A 25586-nucleotide genomic window follows, 5' to 3' on the forward strand; every position below is an offset into this window, starting at 1 on the left:
CATTCTGCCATCGATTTTAGTTAGGAAATGCCCGTAAATAATTCACTACTCGGTAGTTGACGTTAGAGCGATATTGGCAAGCTGGTTTGGAACGTTAACAGATTCGGTGAAACAAAATGGACTGCAAAGCTCGGACAGTGCATGGCCATCAAGATCCAGCTCTAGAAAGCCTTTGACGTTGGAATAACGTCGATTAAACATTGTTTCAACGTCATTTGTTTGGGGGAACCTTCATTGCTCGAGCAACTATGGCCATCAAGACAGTCTTCATCGGTCAAACAGCACCACCATCCAGACAGTCTTCATCGATCAAACAGCTCTGGCATTCAAGACACCGTCTTCATCAATCAAACAGCTCTAACCATCTAGTAACAGTCTTCATCAATCAAACAGCTCCAGCCATCTAGTCACAGTCTTCATCAAACAGCTCTAACCATCTAGTCACAGTCTTCATCAATCAAACAGCTCTAGCCATCTAGTCACAGTCTTCATCGATCAACCAGCTCTAGCCATCTAGTCACAGTCTTCATCAATCAAACACCTCTGGCCATCTAGTCACAGTCTTCGTCAAACAGGTCTAGCCATCTAGTCACAGTCTTCATCAATCAAACAGCTCTAGCCATCTAGTCGCCGTCTTCATCAATCAAACAGCTCTGGCCATCTAGTCACAGTCTTCATCAAACAGTTCTAGCAATCTAGTCACAGTCTTCATCAATCAAACAGCTCTAGCCATCTAGTCACAGTCTTCATCAATCAAACAGCTCTAGCCATCTAGTCACAGTATTCATCGATCAACTTTTGGGCAGCCTTTCTACAGAATATTAATATTTGACAATTGATCAACAATTCCCCAAAAAATTTACTTACTGAGCAATTATCCTCCAAAATTATTTACAACTAAGCAACTATCCTCCAGAATAATTTAATATTGAGAAACTATAGTCCAGAAGAATTGCCAATTGAGAAGCTATCCACCATAATGATGATCTAATATCCTTCAGAATATTTGACTATGGAATCACTATCATCCAAAATCTCCGTTCTTCAGAGGCTACCAGCAATCTATGTTTCAAGGGGCTTGGTTTAAGGTTGGAAAAAGTATGGGAATTGCAATGATTGGAAATGCAGCGGGCTGTGGTAGCGGAAACAAATGCCCGAATTCTAATCGAAAAACTTAAGCGAGTTGAAGCCCACTTTCAAGTCTAGTTTCAGGCTTGGGGTTTTGAATGGGAATAGGGTAGATGTTGGGTCATTTGTTTATATATTTATGAAGAATATTTTCTCAAATGAGTTTTTGAGATCTAATGTAATGGTTATCTTCCTCGGAAATTGGAAAGAGCCTGATGTTAATAGGTCCAGTCAAAACAAAGATTTCTAAAGTGCGATTAACGATATCTCTTGCCCAAAATTTTGGTTATCTAATATTTTACGAGATATATTAGTACCTCGCCGATGATGCAAAGTACTCTATTCAAATTGTCACTAATGTGAAATGGCAAACCGAAAATAAGAACCGAAAATAAGGCAAACCGAAAATAATAATTAATATGCGTAACTAAACGCATCCTCCGCTTACATTAAGTGTTGTTTGTTTGAATGCAGATGCTCAAGCCGAGGATATCAATAGTGAATTAAATCGAAACCTTTCATTTCAAAACTTTTCGTTATATCGGTCGAAATTTGAAACCTATCGAAATTTTTAGCCTTTCGAAATTTGAAACGTTTCGAAATTCGAAACCTTTCGCGATTTGAAACATATCGAAATTCAAACATTTTGCAATTCGAAACCTTTCGAAATTCGAAATTCAAAACTTTTCGTTATATCGGTCCACACGACTCAAATTAATGCACGCATGCATGATTGCAAGCTGATATTTGTACTCAGCTTTATTATTCGTAGAACAACAATTTGACGCTACTGATTACGGAGCTTGCTGTCGAAATGAGACTCGGGTTTCGTAAATAAACAAGATCTGATCAAGGCAGCTGTGGCGCTCAACATGAGGCAAAAACCAGAATTGATCAGTAAATGACTTATGAATAACAAGCAATCTAGCGCTGCTCAGTGAGCAGAGATTGCAAAGTGAACGTGATCATCAAAATGAACGTGATCGTCAAAATGAACGTGATCATCTAAAAGAACATAATCATTAAAATGAATGTCATCATCAAAATGAACGTGATCGAACATAATGTTTAGTTAGTAACTAAAGTTACTAACTAAATAGTTAGTAACTAAACATAAAAATTACTAGATTGCTTAAGTCGCAAGTTTACCAGGAATTTAAAAGCAAAGAAAACAGCCAGAATATTAACCATTTCTTAAGAATGAAAACGTTTCGGAGTCCAGCTCCATCGTCAGTTCAAAAGTTCAAAACCTATAAGAAAATCAGAATCAATTAGAATCTAATTGATTCTTTTCTTTGCTCGTTTTCTTTGCTTTTAAATTCCTGGTAACTAAACATAGCATAGTTTAGTAACTAAACATAGAGTGGTAATTAAGGGGAGCGTATCCCTCAAAAAACTTTTTTATTTACGGACGGATCGTTTTGAAACTTGGTACACTTATGTAAAACAGAAATGTAAGCCTTTTTGCACGCGTGAATTTTAAAATAATGCCATTTAAATAATAGGAAACGTGATATTCTTAGAAAACGGAAAATAGGGATTCCTTTCAAATCTCCTAATTCAATTAACGTGCTGCAACATTGAGATGCACATCTTTCGATTCGCAAAAATAATTTCTAACGATTCGTCTTAGCTTTTATCACTTTTTTTGTGGGTGAGGGGTGATTTTTCGTCAGTTTTTCGATTTTTGCCCCCTTTTAGCAAAATTTTATCCAAACCATAACGAAATTACACATAAGCTAAAACTATTCACATGATATTTTTTATGAATCGAATGATATATCTCTCAATGCTGTAACTTGAAAATCACAGTTGGAGATAGATTCTTAAGCTGGCGCATTTTGAAAACTTTAATGTTTAGGGGAGCCAAATAAGTAATATTTATTAAAAAAAGCTCACTCAGTACTCACTGCAGTGAGGGACAAAGAGCGCATTTTCTCGTCGACGACAACGTGAGGTCACGGACGGACAGACAGACGGACAGACAGACAGACGGACGGACGGACATGACGAGCAAGATAGCGCCTTTTTTCATAAATGAGAAAAGGCGCTAAAAATAGGATATGCCAAAAAAATTGCTTGATATTTTAGCCCAAGCTTCCCCATTGCCAATTAGTTGCACTTAGGGTACCAGTAGGCGTCTTTAGACTTAGTCTTGTCCAGTTTAACGTGAATAATAAGCTATATATGTGACTTTTGTGATATTTATATATATAAAAAATGTTCATTTTATATAAATTCAAAACGGCCTAATGCAAAAAAAAAACATTACATGGAAATCCGTGATATTTGCTTTTTTGAACGCGCATCGATTGAAGCTCTCAAACGAGTGCAAATAATTTGCAATGAACGCAAATAATTATCAATAAATACAATTTTTATATGAAAATGTGTCATTTATGGTCATTTTGTAAATAGTTCAAAACTGCCTTTCGTAAAAATTATTCGATGTACATCCATGGTATTAGCTTTGCTGAACGCGTCTTGCTTGTAGCTTTCAAACGAGTGCAAAGTGAATGAAATGCAGATTTAAATGAAATGCAGATTTCATTTAAAGAAATCTTTGAACATATTTAAAAAAATATAACTCAGTACTCACTGCAGTAAGTGACAGAGAGCGCATTTTCTCGTCGTCGAAAACGTGAAGTCACGGACAGACGGACAGACAGACGGACGGACGGACGGGCCGTCGCTAAATGTCGCTAAAAATGCGCTAAAAACGTTCATTTTATACATTTTTTGAATTGCTTTACGCAAAAGCTAGAGCACGCACATGCATGCGGTGTACTGCATTAGAGGCGCCTTTTCAGCAGCTAGAAAATTGTGTCAAGAAAACGGAAAAGCCAAAATTTTCGATTTTTAACCAAGACGTTCCCTTTAAATCATGTTATATATTCGAAAATTACTCAAACTACATATTAGTTAGTACATTTATTAACTAATTCACTCCAAAGTTGAAAATCGTCGATTCGAGAGACGAAACTAATGCATGACATGAAAACTTATAACCCGACCACTCGGGTATAATCGTCAATAAAGCAGCAACTAATGAACCATGTCCAAATGTGCAAGGAGTGTCAATGCAGTACGTTATTCCTTTCATAAATATCGCATGCTGAAGTACGCGTCAAATCTATTATGGAAATTCTACAGCGAAACACTTAGTCTTCAGCCAATTTAATCCAGTTCTTTGCTTAGCATGTCGTCAGTGAGGCAAGTAGATAAATAAATTAATATTTATTTGGAGAAAAGGAACAATATAGAATATTGAGTAAAGTTATTATAAAGTTTTATTTTGACTGTTGACACCTGAACTGGATTGAGATTTTTATACAAGGGAGAGGGGAAGATTTGCAAGGTAATTGAGTGAGTAGAGTTTAACGAAATATATTTGCATTCAGTATATGGTTATATCTATACATTCTTGATATAATAATATACGTCTTTAAAAATTACTTTTTTTAATGAGAGCGCATTTTCTCGTCGACGAAAACGTGAGGTCACGGACGGACAGACAGACGGACAGACCGACAGACAGACTTTAGAAGTGTTGTCTTTAAAAATTACTTTTTAAATACAACACTTCTCAAGAATCCAGTGTTTCAAATGTTACAGATGTTCAATGAATTTCTAATTTCATTTTCGAATATTAAAAAAATTAAATTTTCAATTTTTTAATATATAACATTTTCTTCAAAATTGTTTATTCTGTCAATTGATTCATGCATTGCCTCCAACTTCACACAAGTGTGCAAAATTTCATATCAATTGGACAGGTAAAAGTGTGTCACATTTCAATTATAAGATTTGTAGCTGACAAAATTATTTTTTCAGTTTTTTTAATATTGGAAAAAAATTTGTATTCCTAAAATTATTTATTTTGCCATTTGATCCATGCATTGTCTCTAACTTTACGCAAGTGTGCAAAATTTCAGATCGATAGGATAAGTCGAAGTCTATTAAATTTCGATTACAAGATTTGTAACAGAAAGACAAACTAACAGACAAACAAGAAGAGAAGTTAAAGAGAAGTGTTGTAATAATTAAAATAGGATTGGGGAGTAGATTAATTAAATCCAAGGTTGTTCTAATTTTATTCATAGCCATAAAGCCTTCTTATACACAACGAGGTGGCAAAAAATGGGGATCAAATATATTTGTTTCCATTGCGTTATATCATATACGTTCATTATTATCAAAAAGATATTTGTTGAAAGTGCATAAGTGAACTCATCGCATTTTATAAATATATGAAAAACTATGATGAGTTATGGCAATGATTAATTATCTTCTTTCATTTACATGAGAGAGTTTTGAGAAAAACCTGATTAATTGGAAATTATGTTTAGAGCAATTTTTATTAGATAAAAGCTGGTTTGCCGGGGCTCAATAATCCCTGTTATTTTAGAATCGAGTTATCCCGCATTCCATCAATAATAATAGATCTAATTTGTGCTAGGTAAAGAAAGTACCAGATTTTACATAAAACATTGAAAAAACTCTACATTGACTTTAGTTTCAAAATAGGAGAAAAATTCCTTCATTTCAAATGAAATTTAAATGAAACAATTTCAAAATCAAATATCAATTTGGGATCACTTTCTCCTAATTTTGCAATAAATTACTTTTCTCATAGTAAATAAGATAAGATATCATCTAGGTAAGAATCCTGGATAAGCGCCCAAACAGCCCCTATTTAAATGTGGTGCCAGGCTTAAAAAAATTCACACACACAAAATACATAAGATAGGATGACTGCTTTTTCTTGCTAAAGCATTTTGTTGTAACTATGCTCACCACAAGTTTCACCAAAAAATTTCTCCCAGCCTTAAAGTTTTGAAATAATTTTGTACATATATAATCTTTTCTCTGGTCTGGAATAAAAATAGTCAGGCAAGCGAGCCACGTGTCTTGGCGACCTGTAGTTTGAGTGGCTCGAATAAAATGTTTGACACATAAATTCAATTTTATATTTTTAGGCTTTTTACTATGTTCTTTTATCTTAATCCGAGTTCCAGTTCGCCGATATTTAATAAATCCTAACAAAACAAGCTTTAACCACTGAGCTGGAGGCCAGTCTTCGGCAGTCGTCGTGGCGCCTGCTAGCCTCTGTGGCGCTGCTGCTAATCACATTGAAATCAACGACTTAATTTCGCTCGCCTGAATAATGGCTTAGAATTTTGAGACCTGTCGACACTTAGGAAACTAAATTTTCTGATTCGATAACCTCGACAATTCTAATCGTTACCGTGAGTGATGCATGATCGGTGCATGGCAAGGTTTCATGTGAGCGATGACTTTCAACGTGAGCGGTTGACTTTTCAAGTGAGCGATTGATTTTTTAAGTTAGCGAATGATTTTTTTATGCGAGCGATTGACTTTTCAAGTGAGCGATTGATTTTTCAAGTGAGTAATTGATTTTTTAAGTTAGCGAATGATTTTTTATGCGAGCGATTGACTTTTCAAGTGAGCGATTGATTTTTCAAGTGAGCGATTGATTTTTCAAATGAGCAATTAATTTTTTAAGTTAGCGAATGATTTTTTTTATGCGAGCGATTGACTTTTCAAGTGAGCGATTGATTTTCAAGTGAGCGATTAACTTTTTAAGTGAGCGATTAACTTTTTAAGTGAGCAATTGATTTTTTAAGTTAGCGAATGATTTTTTATGCGAGCGATTGACTTTTCAAGTGAGCGATTGAATTTTCAAGTGAACAATTGACTTTTCAAGTGAGTGATTAACTTTTCAAGTGGGCGATTGATTTTCAAGTGAGCGATTGAATTTTGAAGTGAGCGATTGATTTTTTCAAAATTGACGTTATGATTTTCTGATTATGTTGTTTTTAGTGAAGATCCAGGAATAAACTCGATTTTAATACAACTGTCTTTTGTAAAAAAATCATATTGTGAGTAATTGAAGTGATTAAGGTAGAAACCATTAGTTTGTCAGTGTTTTTATTCCCAACCTGAAATTAAAACAAGGTAACTAATTGCTGAAAATAATGATTTTGTAAATATCTTTTCAATATTTGCATTTTTGCTCTGAGAAATATTATCACATTCACCCCACATAACAACGTTAGAGATCCAGCATACCTCAGATGTGGCATCGACCAGGTAAGTTTACCTGGGAATTTCTGAATAAATATTAATAATGATATAGAATCAGCGAGAAATAAATATGAAAATTGAATAAGAAATAAAATAAATAAATAATAAAATAATAAAATAAAATAATAAATTGAATAAGAAAATAAATATAAATGAAAATTCAATAAGACAAAAATGAAAATTGAAATAATATCAGTTCTTATACACAGACGTAATATTTGTTCAGAGAAATATTTAATGAAAGGAATACATTAGGAGTTAAATGGCGTGACTGGTTACGACAGGTTATGCATCCTACCCGAGCAACTTCACAATTTATTATGAAAACGTCTTCGACAGCGGAGATATCATGTGCGACCCTAGTGTTGCCACTAGGCACCACATAATCATTAAGATTAGAAGTGAGCTTTCATTCAAATTTCTTACTTCTAAATACGTGCTTTACAATCAAATAGATTTTATGTAGGATACAATCCTCTAAAAATACGGAAAAATGTAGTCCTCTAAACAAAATGAACGTTGCAAGACAGAGGAGATGTGCTGTCTCTCAGCATGCCAGTGAGATTTACTTGACTATTCTTGTCGGCGCACGACGAAATTGAAACAAACGATGTCTGGGACACATCACATCAAGACTAAAGACGAATAAGAGGCAAGATCTTTGCAAAACATAGGCCGTGTTGCAGGGATCGTCGTTGCTGTCGTGAATGACGATGCTTCGATATTTTTCTGGGACCAGCGCGTTAATTTTTACTTGAAAAAAAAACGCATTATCCTAATCACTACTGGGAGAATGAGTGAAAGAGATGAAGCTGCTTCCCCGTTTGGGTTATTAGCAATGTTTTAAAACCATCATTACACTAGGGAATCCAAAATGGCTGGCTTCTGGAGCATGCTCGGCACTGAATATGTACTTTCTTGCACGAAGATTGAATGAAGGTTTGCTTTGTAGAAGATTTATGCATATGGTAAAAAAAATTTACCAAACATGAACATGTTAGTGGGATTTTCTGATGAACTATGGTCCAATGACCATGGAATAGCTTGCAATAATGGAATGGGTGATTTTTTTCCCGTCTATACAAATGGACGCGGTCGCCGAGGTGTTGCTTGCGCTTGGTCTATTGTAGTCTATCATGTGTAGTCTTGTAGTCTATTGTGTGCAGTCTTGTAGTCTATTGTTTATATGACCGTGTGTTTGGTAATTGTTCACATTATTTGTCGCGTCAACTTTGTTAGTTTTTATTCACGACTTGACGTTTGTAAATGTTTGTTAATGCAAACATTAACTGCAACTTTATCGAGAAGATCTGTTTCAATTGGAACAGAAAAGAAATAGTAAACGTTTCTAGCACTTGATTTTCATTTGCGACACAGTTTGCACCTGTCCATAATCGCGCATAGTTTGGTAGAAAAATAATTGAAGGACGATAGTGAAATGATTAAATTGTTGAAGAGTTAATTGCTTAGATGCGATCTAGCAATTTTTGGCCCGATGAATATGCATAATCTTCTTGGGCAGGAACAACTGACAACATACAAAAGTATTCAAATAAAAAGTATAGCTAATATACTACGGTGGTAGTCCTTAGGTTTGTCCATAAGTTGCATATCTTTCAATATATAATTGCGAATAATTAAAAAAATACTGGTTTTTACACGAGGAGTCAAAATAAATGCTAACCGTATGCTCGCTCACGGCTCGGATGATATTAAACAAATTATGAAAATATCACAAACGTTGCTTCCCGATTAATATATCAAATAATAAAACGTAATAAGATGTGTGGGGTGAGTAAATAATGAATAAGGTAGGGAGTGAGATACATACGTACTTACCGGTTAACATGTCAAATAATAAAACGCAATAAGATGTATGGGGTGGGTAAATAATGAATAAATTAGGGAGTGAAATGCCCACTTACCGGTTAATATGTCATATAATAAAACGTAATAACAAGTATGGGGTGAGTAAATAATGAATAAATTAGGGAGTGAAACGCTCGCCTGAACGAGGTGGGTGGAGGGAACGCGTCAACGTCACAGGAGACGTTGAGACTGTCGAGCCTGCCTGCCACCTGCACGTCTGACTCAGCGTGGCGACACACGGGCGCGTCTGTGAGAAGTGACAGCGACAAATATTATGCTACGTTGGGGTGAATTGTGAAGTATCGGCTAATATTATGCAGTCAATTACGGTATGCAATATCGGCCAATATTATGCAACATCGGCCCATAGTATGCAACATCAGCAAATAGAATGTAACTTTCGCTGAAATTATGCAACATAGGACAACATTGTGAAGCATCGGCTATTATTGTGCAATGTAAGTTAATGTTATGGTATGCAATATCGGCCAATATTATGCAACGACCAAAATTATGCATCATCGTCCAATATTATTCATCATCGGCCAATATAATGAAACGTCGGCCAATGTTATGCATGGACCCTATGATCAAGCAAAAGAGTTAGGAATGAGTCTTATGTAATCACACTTGCATTTGATGCAGGAGAATATCACTTTAGCAGAATAACAGGTTCAAAAAAAGACGGATGGCAGGATAATAATATGATGAATTATTTTTTAATTTAATTATTTGTTTAAAATACGAGCCAAATGATGGGGCAATGAATTTTTGATTATTTATTGCCACTAATTACCCTTTTAAGTTATAATGAAAGTTAATGATTCACAAAACATAAATTTTCTCTCACAAAATAATCAATTGACACAAACTTCTTAAAAACCTTAATTTGGTTAATTAAAAAGCAAGCCTTGCCTATTTTGTTTGAACGGTTTACCTTTCCGGTAATAAATTAGAAGACTTCATTGAACTGCACTGGACTGGATAATGAATTTCAAGGTTCATGAATTTGAAGTAACCTAAATTTTATTGAGAAATGCATTTTTTGGAGATCTTTAACATTAATACAATAATAAAAAAAGAACACTATGAACAAAAATATTGTCGTATTTCGGAGCCTCAAATTACATTGCTAATAGCGTCTAAAAAACAGAAGCCGCTTCTCTTCGTGACAAACAGTTGTGGCTTCTACCACAAATGTCAATGTACAGAAGATTCGACAGATTCCTCCTCTATTTTGTACAAACACTGTTAAAATTAGCCGAGAGCCAAACATAAGCAATAGCAACAGTCAAATACAAATGTTTTATTGCTGATGTTAAACCAGATTTTGTAATGCAAAAGACAAATTCGCGTGGCCAAAATTCAACAACAAAATACATTTGTGGATTATTCCCGTGGATAAAATTATGCATGCCAGGTTTGGTCGTGGTGACCTGAATTTCATGCTTTACGCTTCTAACTTCAACTCAACTAATTTACTGTGACTTTTAAGCCATTCATGACAACTTTTTATAAGAACTCATAAAGAGAGGATACATTTCGGTAGCTTTTTTGTACTAACCTCATTCTAAGTTCCTCACTCTCTCTACAACACATGTAACTAAACCTCAACTCGAATATCATGATACATTTTTGTGGAAATTTTTACAAGAACTTCGCATCTTATCTGAGATTTTTCTGAGCAGACAATCGGTTGTATCCCCGACTAGGACCTCGCAACGTCTGGTCCATAAAGGGATTAGCAGACAGAGTTTGGACGTAAACAAAAGTTAAGTTCTTGGCTTGATCAACGTGATGGCGGCGTCAGACCATTGTTCCCTATAAACCCCCTATTACATAAACTGGGTCTAATTGCATACTTTTAGAAATTTTAATTTTTAAAAGTTTAAAAATTTGTTCTAAAATCCTATTTTAAATATCTGGTAATGGAAGTTAGTCGTTGTGTGTAGATCATTAGTTTGTTAAAATAAATCACCGTATTTTATAGCACCGATGCTTGGAAGCGACTTGATTTGTGTCAGAATTAATATATCTGTTTATTGCCTCACACTCTTTGTATTGTATTGATAAAATAGTGATTATATTCACTATAAACACATCCATGGCTATTTTAAAACTGGATTTAGGTTACATAATTATGCGATGAAACCGGTGAATATATGAAATTAAAAAAAAAAAATTTGTATTAGTGCCATGATTCCGATTCATTGAATAATGAACCTACTAATTGTTAGAGAATTTCTACTCATAGTAATAGAATAATAATAGAACAGTATTAGAATGTTAATAGAATAGTAATAGAATAGTAATTGAATAGTAGAATAGTAATGGAGTAGTAATAGAATAGTAATGGAATAATAATTGAATAGTAATAGAATAGTAACTGAATAGTAATAGAGTAGGAGAATAGTAATAGAACAGTAATAAAACAGTAATGGGATTGTTATAGGACTGTTATGTTATTTATTCTCACACTGCACGACGAGCACGATGGGCTCGGAACGTCCGGTTCCGATGACGTTGGTGGCGGAGCAAACGTACTCCCCGGTTGAGTTACGTCGCAGTTTCTGCAGCACCAGAGACTGGTGACTCATGAGGATGCCGGCAGACAGGTTGTGGTGGAGTTCTCTGCCCTGAACATGACACGGACCAAAAACATTCATGGTAAATCTTGTGGCGTTTGAAACACGAAAAATAATTTTGATCACTTGTGAGACACTTTGATGCAAGAATTAAAAATTTCTACCACCGATCTGTTTTTATGTGAATAAGATATTTACGTCTGTACAATTTGGTTAATCCGTGGTTGTGCTAATTGTTGGAATTTGTTACCCGATGTGGGTAATAAATGAGATAATTTACATTTTATAGTGACTACGTATTATGATAAAATTTATTGCACATATACGAATTTAGCCGTAAATTTTCGTATCCGCATTTTGACACGAATACGAAAAATCATTCTCTGAACATACGTGTACCGGTAGGTAAAGGAAATGTTGTTCAAATTTCCAATTAGAATTCATTACAAATTTAATGGAAGCACTAGAAAATTGCGCTCTATTTGAACCTAATATGGAAAATTCTAATTAAAACAATAATTCAGCTTCAAAATATCATTAACCACGTCGCTGTTTTAATCACGAATAAATCGCTTTCGCTCTACCTCAGAGTTCAGAAATACGATGAAACACAAGACGCGCTTAATTATGAGGCACCGGAAAGCAGCACAGCCATTCTAAAAGGACTTATTTCCATATTAGGGACATGAATAAGCATGAGTGAGCGACCGCCTAGAGAGGAGGATCTCAGAGTCTACGTAGGCAACGTGTATGATTTCAATAGAATGGCGTGTTTGGCAACGTTCTGTACTTGCATTCAATATACGAAGTAGACGCAGTTGCAGTAGCTGAAATGTTATGTTCAGCGTTCACTGTTTGATGTTCAGCATTCGAGTTCATTATTAGCGGAACTGAGAGTTCAATATTATAATACAAAATTAAAACTTTATCTCGAGAAATTTGGTGCTCACTTTGAAAATAAAAATGTTCACTGCAACCTGAATCACTCAAATTTTTCACTTTAAAATTTTCAAGAATTTTCCCCTTGACAATTTGTATCGTTTTGACGTTTTTTTTTTACAATTTTGACGTTTTTTTTACAATTTGACATTTTTGGTATCGTTGTCAACAAATTTAGTTTCGGGAATGACTAAAATGATGTCCATTCCGTCACAGGCTTCATACATCCACGAAGACATCACCCGACATTCATCGAAATCTGTTTCCCATCGTTCACCTCAGTTTCTTCTATTTTTTACAGTCGATACAGCTTCACTGAATAATTTAACCTCTCAGTCGTGTTTGACTTCGACCCTTCCGATGTGAACTATCATTGGCGTATGTTGGTCAATATTTTAGAACGTGTATTTTTTCTTCATCAAAACTTGAACAATTTTTTTTATTTGTGTCCCAGAGTGCGAAAATATATAATATAGACATAGTGCGATAATATAAAACGTTTAATCTAAAGTTTGAAATTTTGATCCTTTCAGAAAGTTCTTTGAATTATTCAGGTCCGGACTCCATTAAAACTCTTATCAGACTCATCAGGCTCGTCTATTCAGCACAGCCGGCCTGGCCTATCAGCGAACACAGAAACACAATTTATTTTTCACTTCAAGGACAAGGAATCGACATTCGACCACCAGAATTTCTCCATTAGGAGATCTCCGTAAGAAATCTAACCTCAAAGGACGCATGAATTAAAGAACGAATGCCCGTGACAAGTCGGGAGGCGTACGCGGGAATTAAATAATTAATACCGTGACATTTCGGGAGACTTACGCAAGGCAGGCGTGAGAATTAAAGAATGAACGCCCGTGACTTTTCGAAAGGCGTACGCTTGGCGTAGGCGGGAATTAAAAAATTAATGCCCGTGACATTTAAAAAAAATTAATGCCCGTGACCTACACTCGGCTTTTTTTCTTTTCATGAATATTGCATATATATTCTAAAACTTATCTCAACGATTACGTGGTTAAGGACCAAAATTTGACTAGTAAAAAATATATCCTTAATACGAAACTAATTTATTCATTTGTGAATTAATAACCATAGAAATCTGTTATAATATAATATAATTTAATATAATATAATTTCAAGAATGGAAGAAATTTCTGATAACATCGAAATGAATGCCAAAATTATTTAAAGGTAATAATTTTCACAAAAACTCACATTGTGGAGCCATGTCAATCTGTCAGTGACAGGGTTCGCTTGAATAGAACATTCGAAGTAGACATCCGCTCCTTCTTTGATGTCAGTCAAGTCCATGTTTTGTCCAGCCTCCACCTGCAGCTGAGGAACATCTGCCGGCGACAAATAATATTTTCTCAGCGCAGTTCTCAAGCGAGAAACACCTCTGAATTTCCAACGGAATTCAGTGACACTGCATGACTTCAAATTTAATAGAGCGCAAGACCTTAGAATATGATTAAAAGTCGTTGAAATAAAGCGCAATACCTTAAATAGGATTAAAAGTCCTTAAAATAGAGCGCAAGACCTCAGAATATTATTAAAAGAAGCTAAAATAAGCGCAATACCTTAAATAGGATTAAAAGTCCTTAAAATAGAGCGCAAGACCTCAGAATATTATTAAAAGAAGCTAAAATAAGCGCAAGACCTTAAATATGATTAAAAGTCATTAAAATGGAGCGCAAGACCTTAGAAAATGATTAAAAATCGTCCTAAAAAATAGCATTAGTCCTCAAAAACATTCTGTATTGACATAACTAACAAATAATTCGGTTAATTTATGAACTCTTTATTAATGAAGAAGTGACAATGAAATATAATTAATCACACCAAGTCGCTATAGGATTAATTCAATTGACTAAACCTCACTGAAAAATTATGGAAATTTTGACGAATTAATTAACTAAATTAACTTAATTAACTAATTAAGAACGTTCTCTTGTTATTGCAGTGCAATAATAGTAATATTCCAGAATAAAATGTTATTCGACCGTGACAAAGGAAAGTTGAAAGCCAGAATTTGTTAATAGAGTTATTGACTTTAATCAATGCGAGTCGTGGTCCTTATATGGAAGAGATCTGGAATTTCTACCAAAACTTATTTGTTTACAAAAAATTATTAGTTTTGGTTAGCTTTTTCATAGCTTTGAATGAAATATTATTTTTCATGAAATAAGTTTTGCAAAACATATTATGTTTATATATTGGAATAAGTTTCACGCTTGAAGTAATTGATTTGAGCTTAAATCAATATTCAATATATACCCGTGTCACACTTCAACATTTATAGCGTAAAAACCGAAACCATTAACTATCTCATGCCTATAACGTTGTCTTTTTGCGGGGCAAAACTAAGTTTCACCGTATGTATAATATGCAAAAATTGCATATCACGAGATTATTAGTTCAAGATTATAACATTCATGACAATACATTAACTACCATTTACAAAGAAAAATTGTCATAAGCGCATAATTGTAGAAAAGGCTTTGTGTGGAATATCATGATAAACGGGAATAACAAATCTATTTATAATTTTTCGTCCTTTCAGTAATCAATTGTGATAATAAATTCATCGCTAACTGTTCTCTTGTATTAAATATAACTAAGTTTTATTCTATGAAACCTTTTTCCCCTTTTATCCTATTCCCCTTTTTCCCAATTCCATGAATCTCCCAACTTCTAGTAAAAAAAACTCTAGACTTTGAGAGACTGCAGCTAACGCTACAGCAAAAATCTCACGTTGACAACGTTATTCTTATCGAGGTTGACGATATTTCCCTGGACTGCTAGATTTTTACGCAGCTCTTATGAAATTATTGGGCAACCAGACTGAGACTACCCTAAAATGAGAAAGAAATTACCCTAAAATAAATATAATGCAGCAGAAAGACTAAATTTAACATTTTTGTATGGGCAACTAAACTGAACTCCTGTGAAGGGACGCAACTGCTCTGATCTACATGAAATAAAATGGACGTTCGTCAGAAATATTCTTCTGCTTTTGAAGGCACACGAAATACTGGAATAAAATAAGTTAAAATATAAAATAAAGTCAGCGATATTTTCCCAACGGCTGCGCAAAGCAACTTTGACATTCCTCCGCGTTGGACAGTTTCGGGGTAAATATTGAAGGTTTCAATTTGAATTTAAGGTCAAGGGAGATTCATGAAAGGAAACAAACTGAACGATCATATCGCTTCTCCATGGTTGATCCGGATAGAAGAATTATCTTTAATTTTGTTAAATATTCTGTGGTTTGGAGAATTCTGATTGTATGTGGTAGTGAAAACAAGACCGCGAACAAATTATTTATCGAAATTGGTATTTCTTGACAGTAATTACATTACACGTTAATTTTTCAAAAATCGAGAATAATTTAATTCTATCGTTTTCAATTCAACGATTTTATTGAAATTATACAATAAATTCAAACTATTAAAAATATTAAAATGCTTAAAATTGCTATGATGACATATCAGAAAATGTGGCTAGGTTAGTGATGCTGGAAGATCGCAATTCGAAGTGGACCGTTATTGCGGACATAAGGAGCGCTCGAGTGGAATCATTAGTTATGTTTTGTTGTTCGAGATCAGTTAAGAAAATACATTGTGATGCTCGAGTAGAGGTGTTATCATTTGTTATCTGTATTAATGGAATACATTGTGATGCACGAGTAGAGGTGTTATCATTTGTTATCTGTATTAATGGAATACATTGTGATGCTCTAGTAGAGGTGTTATCATTTGTTATCTGTATTAATGGAATACATTGTGATGCTCGAGTAGAGGTGTTATCATTTGTTATCTGTATTAATGGAATACATTGTGATGCTCTAGTAGAGGTGTTATATTTGTTATCTGTATTAATGGAATACATTGTGATGCACGAGTAGAGTTGTTGTCAATTGTTATCCGTATTAATGGAATACATTGTGATGCTCGAGTAGAGGTGTATTCAATTGTTATCCGTTTGAATGTAATACATTGTGATGCACGAGTAGAGTTGTTGTCAATTGTTATCCGTATTAATGTAATACATTGTGATGCACGAGTAGAGTTGTTGTCAATTGTTATCCGCATTAATGTAATACATTGTGATGCACGAGTAGAGTTGTTGTCAATTGTTATAAGTATTCTACACACCCACAAGATGTGACGGAACATACGCTAACATCATCATATCATCATGTGACGGTGTGTGCACGCTAACATCATCATATCATCATGTGACGGTGTGTGCACGCTAACATCATCATAGCGTTCACTAAACTCTATACAAAGGAAACAGGAATGACTCTTACAGTGCACGGTGATGGTGCCGTGATCCTCTATCGTAGAGAGAGGAAGTCGGGCGTTGTCAACTCTGCACGACACCTTCGCTCCTTCGTCTGACTTCTTAGGTACGATCGTCAAAATCGATTGACTCACATTTCCATCGGCGAAATTCTGAAGAGAAAATTTAAAATTTATTTAATTCCTTATATCAGAATTGCATTTCATAAGTTGAAGTAAAAATCTATCGCGATAAATACGAAGAAGAACTGAAAATGAAAGTTTTCCTCTCTATGTCACCGAAAGAACAAAAATTTCGTCTAATTGAGAACGCTTCCAACGAATCGGCTCCCGATTCTATGCATTAAACTGAGTTTTGATCATTATAAGAATAAAGAAACAAAGCTCCTAAATAGAAGTAAAACTGAATTATATGAAACTGAGGAGTTTTCAAGTAGCGAGCTCAGGAGTATTTTCATAAATGACCGAGTATTTGATCGTTTTTATGAAACGAAAACAACCTTTCCTCTGTTGATCGTTATAAATGCTTCCGAATGCCCATATAGGTGCCGTTTAATTATTATTAGTTACAGTGACGAAGGCTTTGCGAGATACACCAGAGACTGGACTGCACTCATATTGTCTACATTTGCTCATATTATAATATGAACTCTTAATAATTGTGTAATGTGATAACGTCCTAAAATTTAGGTGGATCTCACTGGTGCGTGATTGTCGATGCGTTGTCCTGAGTCATGACGAAGTTGCGTGTCTTGTTTTTAGCGTAAGGAATATTATTCACTCAATATTATTGCCAATAGATCTCGCAATTTCCATACTGAATTCGTTGGATAAATCGCATCCTTGTGTAAATCAGGCAACGATTCTAAACATTCTATTAATTAGTTTTAGTTTGATCAACAGGAAACTTCAAATAATGAACAAAAATTTCCGAGTTTTGATCTTGAAGCTTTGATTAGACATTGTTATTTTTTTTACTTCCTCTTTGAGACAATAATAACTGTTGGGCTGAAGGACTTTCACGGGTCGGAATATGTGCACGATCATGATGATGCTTGGGACTTGTTGGCTTTGGGACTTTGGGACTTTGCAGCAAGATAACTCGTCTCTCATTCAGTGCAAGGTTGGAGGTCTCGATTAGCGGACTTAAGTACATTCGGCGAATGTATTTTAGTTCATAAACTGGAGTGATGGAAGCAGATATAGCAAAAATTGTATTTCATTCAGAGAAATGCGTGCGTTTTTGTCCACATAGGGATTAACTTTTTGCTTATGTGGGTCAACATGACAAAGTTTGACTCAGTAAAGGGACGCATCACTTCTACGTCCACATTTTATTGGTGCTGTGGCTAGGAATTCGCATTAAGATTTGGACAATATGGCACCTCAATTTATCTGAGTGGTGCTCCTGTGGAACTACAATGGGCAGGGAGATTCAGTCCTAAAATAAGAAAAGTTTTTCCTTTGCTTGGCTTTAGAGTCGCGGTGTTTTGTGCGCCGCTTTGCATCGCAGCGGCGCACAAAACTGCTTCAATTATGGAAGTTGTGAGGTGACGAGAGCTCGCCTGTGTCGGTTCATGTTATACCCAGTCCAGTGGTTCAACCTGAACGTATCCAAATATATACAGAAATATTTTTTCCGAATTTAAATTTAAATTAAGCGAATTGGCTTAAAATAACACATTTTAATTTTCATTTTATATATAATTTGAAGACCTTAACAAAAGAATAGATGAGGGCGATGTGAGTTGAATTTAGGCGAAAGCAATATGGAATTATTTAGCCAATCTAGTTTCTCTAGCTTCACTACAATACTATGCAGAAATAGCATTGAACAAGGTCATTTCTAGGACTGCAGCAACAAACTATTTTAGCACGAATCAAGATACCACATTCGTATAACAAACGAAAATAGTGTACTTCGAATTTCAATTAAAAAGTCTCATTTTATTTACAAATTAAACATTTTATTCATATTACAAATAAGAATGGCTCATTTTAATTAAGAATGAAATATCTCATTCTAATTACATATTGGAATATGCCATAATAATAGCAAATTAAATTGATTTCTGACCTTGTACGAAATTCGAATATCTTGGTGCGGCGAATGCTCCATGGGGGCATCATTCCAGCGCCAGGTTATGGAGGCGGGGGGGCGGGAGCCCGCCCCCTCACACACCACCTCCCGCACCACCCCCTCCTGGAGGGGGGACTCCAGGCCCGATAGTCGACCGGTCACCGGGGGAACTGAAATGTTCGGAATATAAAATTATGGTCAATAGGCCTGTTTGGATCCTTGTGAAATTTTTTTTATAAGGCCTTGGGTCCTTATGAGAATTTAAATTCAATTGAGAATTAACCGCATTAATGAAAAATGCGAACGCGAATGACCAGACACTCAGTGTAGAAATGAATTCTTAGGGGAAGAAATTAATAATTACAAATATTAGGTCATTCTGCAGGATAAAAAAACTAAATTCACTTATATCTAAGTTAAAAACAACGTATCAGAAACTTTTTGAGCTCTCAACTCAGCTTAGTTTTGAAGTGCACTGTGGTAGCAAAACGTCTTATGTTCTTCCGTCATGTCAACTGCAGTCTCGAGTTCGCTGGACTCTAGTGTAATAAAACTAACACTATTTGAACTCAAAAGCACTCCACAGTATAATATTCTAATATAATTTATAGAATTAGAACACAACAGACTGCAACACGATGGACTCGATTATAATCCTACAATTCATTGGACCCGACATTAAGATCAAGTATCAGAGAACAACACTATGTTGTTAATCATTAACACCTGCTGCAGGTTGAAATGTGGAATTAAATCCTGAACTGAGCTGTCCCGATTTCTGAACTCTCATGAGATCTCGTCAGTCAGGGTGGTAGTGCAGCCTTGGACCACCGACACCAATCATCCCAAAATTAAAAGCATCGCTTCTTTCCGTAATGCCGACAATCAGCCACAGCAAAAGTCTGTCTTTAATATTTAGGCCTCAACATCATCTTGTTTTAAATATTGTGAGCTTTAAATTCCCAAATACGAGTGCTAATAGTCTTAGAGTGTAATGGCTGTCCACCACTAAACGTTTCATTGAAGAATAACTCCATATCCATGCCAGCTCTCGAACGAGCGTACGACTTACTGCAACTAACCAGATTAGTTCTCCTTATAATTTGCATGAAGCATGTCAAGCATCACCACGTCGCGGATCAAGTATAACTTCCGTACCATCGCTAAATTAGGTGAATTTTAGCTAGCAGCATGTGAGGTTAGGTTTAAGTTAATAAAGTTTGGTTCCAAATTAATCTTGCTTTGGCGATTGATTTTGGCTGCTCGACCGGTGGCTGATACGATGAAAAAAAGGAAGAATACTGCACTCATACGAGCATTTATGCATCGATGCAAAATTATTTCATGTCAGGCGGACGATACAGGGCCATGCCATTCTCGGCTTCTTTGCTGGGGGCTGGTTGGTCTAGTTAAAAAAAACAGTGTTTTGGCTTGCTTGGTTTGAAGCCGATAACCTGATTGATCATTATTGTTGGAAGCACCGTAATTACAAGAAGAGAGTGTCAGTCATGTCATGTCAGTCTATGCAGCGCTGGGTAGTGTTGTTCTCCGACTGGTAACCCGACAGAGTCATTAATTCCTGAACTGAGCTCCGGGACAGAGCTCCATAAGTGAGGAACTGAGCTCCTGAACTGAAAAATTCAGTTCCGAAAGTGAATAACTGAGCTCCGGAAGTGAATAATTGAGCGCCAAAACTGAGAAATTGAGCTCCGAAAGTGAATAACTGAGCTCCGAAAGTGAATAACTGAGTTTCGGCGGAACTGAGAAATTGAGCTCCGGAAGTGAATAACTGAGCTACAGAACTTATGAACCGGACTTCCGGAACTGAGCGCCGAAAAATGCGCACTGAAAATGAAACAAGGAACTGAGCTCCGGGACTTGGGAATTGAGCGTCGGAACTGAGGAACTGAGCGCCGGAAAGTTTGCTTCGAGCTAACAACTCGAGAAGATCTTCCGGGAAGCGTTCGCCGTCACTCACAGGGATCACCGAAGCGGGACTGTCAACACTGTGATGAAATATACCATGGATGGAAGATTCCGTAAAGTTTCCAAACTTCCCAAACTTGTTTTATCTTACTATGCAAATTTTTTAGATGAGTTACTCGAGCCTAAAATTGTAACTGAAGCGCCATGTTCACGTAGACTCGTGTGCTGAATGTGAACGTAACTCATTCACTCACACTACATCAAATCTCAAATCTTAAGACACAAAACATACGTGATTATATTATCTACTTATTATCCTAATTTCGTTATACTAGAGCTATTAGAATCTATTTTTGAGTCATAATTTTTCTTCACCTCGCGTCATGTCTATGCTGAGCCCAACACACGCGTCATGTCTATGCTACCCGTAACTCACGCGTCATGTCTATACAACCTTTAACTCACGCGTCATGTCTATACAACCTTTAACTCGCGCGTCATGTCTATGCTGCCCGTAACTCACGCGTCATGTCTATATAACCTTTAACTCACGCGTCATGTCTATGCGCCAGTAACTCACGTGTCATGTCTATGCTGCCCCCGTAACTCACGCGTCATGTCTATATAACATTTAACTCACGCGTCTTGTCTATACAACCTTTAACTCGCGCGTCATGTCTATGCCTGTCTCTTATACACATCTAGATGTGTATAAGAGACAGCTACAATACTATGCAGAAATAGCATTGAACAAGGTCATTTCTAGGACTGCAGCAACAAACTATTTTAGCACGAATCAAGATACCACATTCGTATNACTGAAGAAAAGCGGGTAAGTTGACGGGGCGTTAGTGTTGACTGAAGAGAAGCGTGGCAAGTTGACAGGGTGTTAGTGTTGACTGAAGGGAAGCGGGCGAGTTGACAGAGTTAGCGTTGACTGAAGAGAAGCGGGCGAGTTGACTGGGCGTTAGTGTTGACTGAAGAGAAGCGAGCGAGTTGACGGGGTGTTAGTGTTGACTGAAGATAAGCGGACGAGTTGACGGGGTGTTAGTGTTGACTGAAGAGAAGCGGGCGAGTTGACAGGGCGTTAGTGTTGACTGAAGAGAAGCGGGCGAGTTGACGGGGGCATACTTGTTGACGGAAGAAAAACGTGACAAGATGACGGGTAAGTTAATGTTTGCATTAATTAAAATATATAACTCAGTACTCACTGCAGTGAGTGACAGCGAGCGCATTTTCTCGTCGACGAAAACGTGGTCACGGACGGACAGACGGACATACAGACGGACAGACGGACGGACATGACGAGCACAATAGCGCCTTTTGTCCATAAATGAGAAAATGCGCTAAAAAGAACAAGTTTGTAATGCATGCAGTTGAGTTAAGTGAGTATTCCGCATATCTTTACGTTACCATCGTGGTGAGAAGTATCTGAATTCTAAAAACGAGATTTCCTTAGGTACAAATCACTTGCATTTCATGATGACCTAATTTGACGAAATAAAAATTTGTATCGAGAATGAACAGCAATAGAAATTCACAGCGTAAAATTTGATTTTGTTTATCGATTTTAATTTCCATCTTTATCGACAAACTCTCCCGACACCAATGTCGCCAGCCTGTATTAGAAAATGAGGTTAATGACTTCCACCACTGCGCTTCATAGGTACTACGAATTTGATGATAATGTTCTCGGGTCTCTTGTTCTGGTTTTGTTCAGTATTTTTACACTAGGAACAATTAAAGAGTCTTTTTTAGATTCAGAGTCACAATATTTAGATTCAGAGTCACAATATTTAGATTCAGAGTCGCAAGTTCAACAAGAGATATCATGACAAGAGTAGCATGATGGGACCCTGCAAGCCTCCCAGCTCCGAAGACGAAGCCTCAACTCGCGCGTACTGAATCTCGGATCATTCTGCAGCTGACAGAGTACAACTCTGTCTGCCAGCGAAAAATCTGCTAACTATAAAAATGGTAAATCTAACATTACAGGAAAGATTGGCATGAACGAATTATTTACATTATAAGTCAATGAAAAAGAAATGTTTCTAAATCCTATCTAAGTACAAGGCTAATGTGAGACAGGTGAAAAAAACACTGAGAAAAAATGCAAAAATATAGTACAAAAGACGTAATAATTCTACCTTAAATTAATAACTTCCTATAGAGACATAAAATTGAAATCCTCGCTTATGTTTGTTGCTCAAATACTCTGTATATTTTTGATCACCATCATATAGTTTTAGGGAGGCGAGACCAGTGACATGTTGTTGCCTGTTGTTGTTCAAGTCAGGGGAGTTCAAACGTTTGATGTAACCGTGAAGCACATGCAGTGGGGTCATGTTCAAGACCGTTTGTACATAGGAACAATTTGAATTACAACTCATGAATTGGAAGAATATGTCCTTAAACATGGACTTCGCTACGGAATACGGACTGATTGCTCTCACTCTCGCATCAATTTTCCATTTCCATTGCAGAATCAAGCCAATTATTCTTTTCACAGTTTTCTCTCATACACGCGACTATTTTTTTTTCATATGTTGCGTGATCCAGCCTTTTCTCCTGCTCATAGTTTTCTTCCGTTCTCGAGAACCGTTTTCTATTTGACTGCAAAGTCCAGCACTTTCTCTCCCTCATCGATCACTCTGCCAGTCCATCTTCACCCAGGAGCAAATCGGCTTGTAGTCACCGAGTTTTTTGGCTCCATTCCGAAATTCTTCGCTGTGGGTTAGTAGTTTCTGTATTAATGTTCTAAAATTATAAAGTTTTGACCTGCGAACATTGTAACAGAGTGTATTAATTTAATGGATCAATACCATCGCATTTATGCATCAAGATTGATAATCCTAAAATTCATACCCTAAACTCTAAATTTCCATGCAATTTACCAGTCATTTACGTATCAATTTACATTCTGTGTGCGTTGAAAGGCTGTACTTGCGCTTCAGAAAATTTCAATGTTCAAAGTGAGAACAAAATATGCCTCGTATAGCATCGAGTTGATATGACCGGGTTGGTTTCATCCCGGTTCCATACGGTGCATAATCGTATGGAAATTCCGGTACTTTGAAAAGTGATGCGGCATCAATATGCTACAGGCGTCGGCAGACCAACTCCACACGCTAGCTCGATACGATGCTAATATCAAAATACGAGCCAAATGTTGGGGTAATGTGACACTAGATATAATATTCGATTTGTTCTACGTGCTTCGCATCACAGGAAATAAATAAGGGGCTGCTCGAACCCGGATAGTTATTGAATGAAAGGAATATAAATTTTCTTCCTACTCAGCAAGTCATTAAGAATAATAAAACTTATACGATTGCATCTAAATCGTAATAGATTACAATAAGATTTGAGACCTAGAAAATTCAACTAAATCATTATGTCATCAGACGCCACAGCAATTGCCAACCAGAACAAATATGGTACACCGTCAGTAGTAAAGAAAACGTGAATTAAATTCATTTTTAGTATTTCAAAACTCTAGAGTCTCACTCATGAACTCTAAGATTGATAATAATTTTTATTCAGCGTTTAGTATTTTATTACACCATTGAGTCAATTCATGTTTCACTTATTCTTGTTTCCACGCGATTTCGCTCGAATGCTAGAATTTTGTCCAAGGGAATCCGGAAAATGTTTACGACATAGACAAGGCACATCAAGATGTCGCCTTGAAGACACGCGAACTCTAAATTCAATTTTCAGCGGAAAGTCAAGAATCCAGAGACACGAAGTGGCTTCCGTATTCGAGCGTTCGACGTTGTGCGAGGCTGGGTTGTAAGAGGCGTTCGACTCCCAAGACTTCAGTCAATTGCGTTAGGCCGGAGTGACGTGTTCAATAATGTACTTATTTACTCACTCGGGGACTACGTGACTCACTGGAGGAAAGATCGAACATTTATTTGTTCTTCTGTACGAGCATCGACAAGAAGCATAGTGTTTTTATTCAGTAATTGATTGGCGTCTCCAATGATTTCTGTAATAAGAGATGTGATTAATAAGGAAACGATTTTATATATGATTTCCTCTTCGCGGGATCTATAGTTAAATACATAGGTCCGCAATGAAGATGCGATTAATCGATGGTGAGATTAATGGAATTTTTATCCATGTGTGTCATTAGATTAAGAGTATAAAAAAACTTTCCAACTCATTGCTTGCAGATGAATCCTCGGTGAAATTGTGAATTTTGCAAGCGCAAGATATGAGATTGTTTGAAGCACTGGTTATCCAAATTTTTTAATCTATTACCTTTTTATCTTGATGGAATCTTGGGCTCCAAAAAATTTCACCCATATATGTACAGTATAGCAAGCTCAATCCAAATGATGAAGAAACTTTCTCATATTAATTACTATCCTTTTGTTGCTTCAATCTCATTGCAGCGCAAAAATTACAAAATTACCTCCAGAGTATTTCTATCCGCCCCCCTGAAGCCATACAGTCCATAACAGGTACGTGTTTGTTTGTATCTCCGCTAGCCAATCACTGGAATCACTGAGGCATTTAAAGCTAAACCCACCAATTCAATCGTAGACAAGTAAGCGGGCGCTACAAGTGCATGGGCTGCTACGTGTACCTAGGCCGCTACATGTGCCTGGGCTGCTACGTGTACCTAGGTCGCTA

The 25586-nt window shown here is 36.3% G+C and overlaps 1 protein-coding gene across 1 annotated transcript in view; it reads right to left on the bottom strand.

Annotated features, from left to right (window-relative positions):
• Window positions 1–8598: 8598 nt before the first annotated feature.
• Window positions 8599–25586, bottom strand: part of LOC108676646 — a 51078-nt gene continuing 34090 nt past the window's right edge. Inside the window, exons 6-11 of the mRNA XM_047884604.1 lie at window positions 19017–19189; window positions 16948–17092; window positions 13848–13978; window positions 11582–11741; window positions 9244–9352; window positions 8599–8620 (exon numbers count right to left, since the gene is read on the bottom strand). Of these exons, the coding sequence (XP_047740560.1) occupies window positions 8599–8620; window positions 9244–9352; window positions 11582–11741; window positions 13848–13978; window positions 16948–17092; window positions 19017–19189 (740 nt within the window). The remainder of the gene's footprint in view (window positions 8621–9243; window positions 9353–11581; window positions 11742–13847; window positions 13979–16947; window positions 17093–19016; window positions 19190–25586) is intronic.

Source organism: Hyalella azteca, unplaced genomic scaffold (genome assembly GCF_000764305.2).
Source record: "Hyalella azteca isolate HAZT.00-mixed unplaced genomic scaffold, Hazt_2.0.2 contig15697, whole genome shotgun sequence".
In the NCBI taxonomy this organism is placed as follows: Eukaryota; Metazoa; Arthropoda; class Malacostraca; order Amphipoda; family Hyalellidae; genus Hyalella; species Hyalella azteca.